Source organism: Sapajus apella, unplaced genomic scaffold (genome assembly GCF_009761245.1).
Source record: "Sapajus apella isolate SASKATOON/1434 unplaced genomic scaffold, GSC_monkey_1.0 scaffold28, whole genome shotgun sequence".
Taxonomy (NCBI): domain Eukaryota; kingdom Metazoa; phylum Chordata; class Mammalia; order Primates; family Cebidae; genus Sapajus; species Sapajus apella.
In genome coordinates, this window is record NW_022436968.1 from 23,309,917 (window position 1) to 23,315,916 (window position 6,000).

General features: G+C 38.4%; 1 protein-coding gene across 5 annotated transcripts in view; it reads left to right on the top strand.

The window, feature by feature from the left end:
- METTL8 (methyltransferase like 8) overlaps positions 1 to 6,000 on the top strand; it is a 117,836-nt gene that overhangs the window by 43,094 nt on the left and 68,742 nt on the right. For 4 of the 5 annotated variants that reach the window (XM_032292997.1, XM_032292995.1, XM_032292996.1 and 1 more), the window contains exon 2: positions 2,336 to 2,490. The exons of the other annotated variant lie outside the window; for it this stretch is intronic. In XM_032292997.1, coding sequence (XP_032148888.1) covers positions 2,348 to 2,490 — 143 coding nt within the window. In that variant the 5' untranslated portion in view covers positions 2,336 to 2,347. The remainder of the gene's footprint in view (positions 1 to 2,335; positions 2,491 to 6,000) is intronic. 5 annotated transcript variants of the gene reach the window in all.

The following is a 6,000-nucleotide window of genomic DNA, read 5'->3' on the forward strand; positions in this document are numbered from 1 at the left end:
GCCTGCAAGGTTCAAATTTCTCTGACATTTTCCTGAATTGGCTAATATTCAATCTGGTTGTATCTTTTTGTCTCTCTCTACAGAGGCTCTTGGTCATTTATAGTGAGAGAAACTCTTACTTTTTCCCCCCTCACTCTTCTGTATATAGATGGTTATAGATAAGTATCACATGATTATTTAAAGGATTGAAATTCCATTTTGATTTGCCTTTCCTGGGTAGGAAACGTTTATATCATTTTATACTTTTGAGCATGAATTGCCTCTCTTTCTAGGTGTAATCAATTTCTACTCTTCAGCATACAGAAGATTTTATGAATACTATTCATTGCAGAAAGAGCTCTAAAAATAATTTTGCAGGTAGGGTTTGTGGAACACTGATGATCTTATGTGAAACATTGGCAGGCAAAAAGAACAAAGGCACATCAGGGTAAAGGTGGTAGTAGGCAGAGCATTTCATTTCTTTTGCCTCCACCAAAGGAGAATTTGCATTTACTGGAGAAGGAAAACAAGTAAGAAACGGGAGCATCTGCACTAGCTGTTGAAGGTTTCATTTCTCATCACTGTTAGTCACATTTGAATGGAACCATTACACTCTTGTTGGTATGTACAACTATGCCCTCACTTTTTTTTTTCCAAAAGGAAAATCTTGAATTTTATTTTTAAAAGTACAAAGAGCTGTATTTGACATTATGCAGTTCATTTTGGAATTGACAGTCTTAAACCTGTTCATTTTCAGTAGGGTGGTAGAGAGTGTACAGTATATGGCATTTTTACACCTAATAGCACCTCCAGTAATCTGTGATGCATATTACATACACACACCTTTTAGCACCTGTTTCTACCTGACAGCTGACAGCATTAGGCTGAATGTTGTGATGAACAACTGAAATGTCGAGCAGTATTACAGTGGTTTCTTATTGGAAAAAGTAAGTCCCTTAGAGCTTTTTTTAAATACTTTTCCATCAAGATTTTAAAGTGACATATTTACAAGTACATAATAAGATGACATACTCTTTAACTGTTGGTTATTCTTCTAGAAATGGAGATGGATTTGGGCTAATCAGCAGATGATTATTCTCTTGAGCTAGGGTGTAAGCATGCTTTTTTTTTTTTTTTCTTTTTGTAAGACAGGGTCTTGCTCTGTTACCCAGGCTAGAATGCATTGGCCCAATCATGTCTCCATGTCTCACTACAGCCTCGACCTCTGGGCTCAGCCTCTCTTGTAGCTGGAACCACAGATGTGCACCACCACCCCTGACTAATTTTTTTTATTGTTTTGTAAGAGACAGGGTCTCATTCACTATGTTGTCCAGGCTGGTCTCGAACTCTTGAATTCAAGCAACTGTATCCCCCTTGGCCTCCCAGAGTGTTGGGATTATAGGCGTGAGCCACTATACCCGATGGCCTTAAGCGTGCATTTTTGTTTTGTTTTGTCTTGTTTTGAGACAGAGTCTCCTTCTGTTGCCCAGGCTGGAGTGCAGTGACATGATCTCGGCTACTGCAATCTCCTCCTCCTGGGTTCAAGTGATTCTCTTGCCTCAGCCCCCAAGTACCTGGGATTACAGGAGCTCACCATCACGCCCAGACTTTTTTTGTATTTTTAGTAGAGATGGGGTTTCCCTACGTTGGCCAGGCTGGTCTCAAACTCCTGACCTCAAGTGATCCACCTGCCTCAGCCTCCCAAAGTACTGGGATTATAGGCGTGAGCCACTGTGCCCAGCAAAGCATGCATTTTGTTCAGGGAAATCTATTTTGCATCCGTATTACTGACTATTCTTAGAAATATATGTATACAGGATTGTTAGAATTAAGAATTGCTAAAATTCTTAGTATAATATTTATTTATTTGACTGATTTTCAGATTATTCAGTTCAGCACAGAGAATGAGATTTATAGGTTTGTTTTCTTATTCTTCTGCCACACTTGGGATTTTGGTCTAGTGGTCACAAAATATTTCCTAGAAAAATGTTTTCCTAGAATTAGCCCCCCAAAAATAAAATTACTTAAAAAAAAAACTCTTTTTAGTACACAAAATTCAGATTTTGGACTTAAATGCTTTGGTCATATGCTAAAAATTAAATAAGCAAATAAAATATCTAACAAAGCAAAGCTGGTCAACGCTATGGCTTTCAAAAAAATTCCAGCCAGTGTTGCCCATCCTAAATACTTCTTTCCCATCTCTTGGCCTGAATATACTTCAGGAGAGAAGCTGTTACACTCAACTTTCATTAAAAAGTTTCTAGTTTTCATGTGCTTTAGAACCAGATTTTGGTTATTAGATAAACAATATACTGTTTAATCTATGTTGACTAATTAATCATTTATAACTTTTCAGGTGCTGCTTAGGATGAATATGATTTGGAGAAATTCCACTTCTTGTCTAAGGCTAGGAAAGGTGCCACAGAGATACCAAAGTGGTTACCACCCAGTGGTTCCTCTGGGATCAAGGATTTTAACTGATCCAGCCAAAGTTTTTGAACATAACATGTGGTGAGTTTTCTTTTTAAGCCTTATATTATGTGTGTTTCTTAAGTATCACCAGTCGTATTACTTTCATTTAGAACTAAGAAAGGATTTTTAAAGCTGATGATCTAACTCATGTTATAGAGGTCCAAAAGCTAGGATAACCGATCCTAACTTAAATGTTGCTGATTCTGAATTTCATTGCAAATGGAATTGGAAAAGCGAAACTTCCCATGTGCTTTTAGTAGCTTTGGAGTTCTTGTAGGTCCTTCATGCTTACCTCTGATCCTGATCTGCCAGCTGTCAATGGGTGGGGGTGAGGACTCTTTCCTAGGTGAGGCCCTCCTCCTGCTCCACAGTCCTTTCCCTCTTTTTCATACTTGTTAACCAGCAAATATGTGTTGCCACCTGTAGCTTACTGAGCACCAAGGAGATCACATTGATATGATTCTTGTCCATGCTTTTAGGAAATCCACACTATTTGGAAAGATAGATATTTATAGAAAAAGCTGATGATTACCCATACAAGGCAGTAAGTTGTGAGTGCTCAGTGAGTGTTACAGGCCATATGCCACATGAGGACAACTCAGTAATGCAAAACCACTTCTGTTTGGGCATAGTCGTGAAGATTTCTTAAAGTGAGGGAAAACTGAGATTAGGATTACATACAGGCATACTTCATAAATGTTGTGGGATTTGTTGAGACCACTGCAATAAAGCAAATTTTGCAATAAAGTGAGTCACACCCTTTTTTTGGTTTCCCAGTGCACATAAAAGTTATGTTTACACTATGCTGTAGTCTCTTCAGTTTACAATAGCATTATGTCTAAGAAACCAATGTACAAACCTAATTAAAAAGTAATTTGTTGCTAAAAAATGCTAACAGTCACCTGAGCCTTCAGTGAGTCATAAGCTTTTTGTTGGCAGAGATTCTTACCTCAGTGTTGATGGCTGCTGACTAATCAGGGTGGTGCTTAGAGTGGCTATGGCAGTTTCTTAAGAAAACAATGGAGTTTCCCTCATCAGCTGACTCTTCCTTTCATGAAAGATTTTTCTGTAGCATGTGATGCTGTTTGATAGCATTTTACCTACAGTATAACTTTCAAAATAAGTCAGTCCTCTCGGATCCTGCCACTGTTTTATCAACTAAGTATATGTAATATTCTAAATATCCTTTGTTGTAATTTCCACAATATACACAGTGTCTTTACCCCCAGTAGATTCCATCTCAAGAAACTACTTTCTTTGCTCATCCCTACAGAGGAACTCCTCATCTGTTCAAGCTTTATCATGAGATTGCAGCAATTCAGTCACATCTTTAGGCCCCACTTTTAATTCTAGTTCTCTTGCTGTTTCCACCATATCTGCAGTTACTTTTTCCACTGAAGTCTTGAAGCCCTCGGTTAGAATCAACTTCCAAAATCCCATTGATGTTATTATTTTGACCGCCTCCCATGAATCACAAATGTTCTTAATGGCATGTAGATTGGCGAATCCTTTCCAGAATGTTTTCAGTTCACTTTGCCCAAATCCATTGGAGGAATTATTATTTATGGCAGCTATAGCTTTATGAAATGTAGTTCCTAAATAAGTCTTAAAAGTTGAAATTACTCCTTGATCCATGGGATGCAGAATAGATATTTTGTTAGGCATGAAAACAACATTAATACCCTTACACATTTCCATCAGACTCTGGGGTGACAAGGTATATTGTCAGCGAGCAGTAGTATTTTGCAATTCCTTTTTCTGAGCATTAGGTCTCAACAGTGGGCTTAAAACATTCAGTAAACCATGCTACAAACAAATGTATTGTCATCCAGTCTTTGTTGTTTCATTTATAGAGTACAGGCAGAGTAGATTCTGCATAATTTTTAAGGGCCCTAGGATTTTGGAATGGTAAAAAGCACTGGATTCAGCTTAAAGTCACCAATTGCATTAGCCCCTAACAAGAGAGTCAGCCTGTCCTTTGAAGCTTTGAAGCCAGGCATTCACTTCTTCTTTCTGGCCATGAAAGACTTAGATGACATCTTCCAGTAGAAAGCTGTTTTATTTACATTGAAAATTTGTTTTTTAGTGTAACTACCTTCATCAGTGATCTTAGCTAGATCTGGATAACTTGATGCTACAGCTTCTCCATCAGCACTTAGTGCTTTGCTTTGCAATTTTATGCTATGGAGATGGCTTCTTTCCTTAAACCTTATGAACCAACCTCCACTAGCTTCACTTTTCTTCTGCAGCTACATCATCTCTCTGAGCCTTCATAGAATCAAAGAAAGTTAGGGCCTTGCTCTGGATTAGGCTTTGGTTTATGGGAATATTGTGGCTGGTTTTATCTTTTATGTAGACCACTAAAACTTTCTCCATATCAGCAATACTATTTCACTTTCTTTTCATTCTGTATTCACTGGAGTAGCATCTTTTTTTTTTAGAGAGGGAGACTCTGTCAACCAAGCTGGAGTGCAGTGGTATGGTCACAATTCACTGTGGCCTCAACCTCCTGGGTCAAGTAATTCTATGGCCTCAGCCTCCCAAGTAGCTGGGACTATAGGCATACACCACCGTGCCTGGCTAATTTTTTGTATTTTTTACAGATATGGGGTTTCACCATGTTGCCTAAGCTGGTCTTGAACTCCTGAGCTCAAGTGATCTTCCCAGCCCAGGTTTCCAAAGTGCTGGGATTACAGGCATGAGCCACTGCACTCAGCCTGGAGTAGCATCTTTGATTTCCTTTAAGAACTTTCCTTTGCATTTCACAAGTTGACTGGTGCAAGAGGCGTAGGTTTTGGCCTGTCTCCGCTTATAATCGGCCTTCCTTACTAAGCTTAATCTTTTCTAGCTTTTACTTTAAAGTGAGATATATATAATTCTTCCTTTCACTTGAACACATCGAGGCCATTGTAGGGTAACAACTGGCCTCATTTCAATATTTTTGTGTCTCAGGGAATAGGGGAGCCTGAGGAGAGGGAAAGAGACAGGGAAAGCCAGGTCAGTGGAGCAGTCAGAACACACATAACATTTATCAATTAAGTTTGCTGTTTTATATGGGTGTGGTTCATGGTGCTCTAAAACCATTACAATAGTAACATCAAAGATCACTGATCACAGATCATAACAGATATAATAATAATGAAACAGTTGGAAATATTACAAGAATTACCGAAATGTAACAGAGACGTGAAGTGAGCACATGCTGTTGGAAAAATGGTGCCGATAGACTTGTTCAATGCAGGGTTGCCACAAACCTTCAATTTGTAAAAAATGCAGTAACTGTAAAGAGTGATAATGCAAAGCACAATTATACAAGGTATGCTTCTATTTACATTACCTTCAGTACATAGCACAATGCCTGACACACAAATATTTGTTGAATTAATGTTTTGACTAGGTAAACTGAAATAAAGGCATTCTAGGTGGATAGAAAATCATAAAGCACTGAGATGAGGAAATGTTAGGTATTTTCAGGAGACAGGGCACAGGATAGTTTGCCTTAAGAAAGGCTTTTCTAGGAGACTGGTGAAAGATAAGGTTGGAATGACA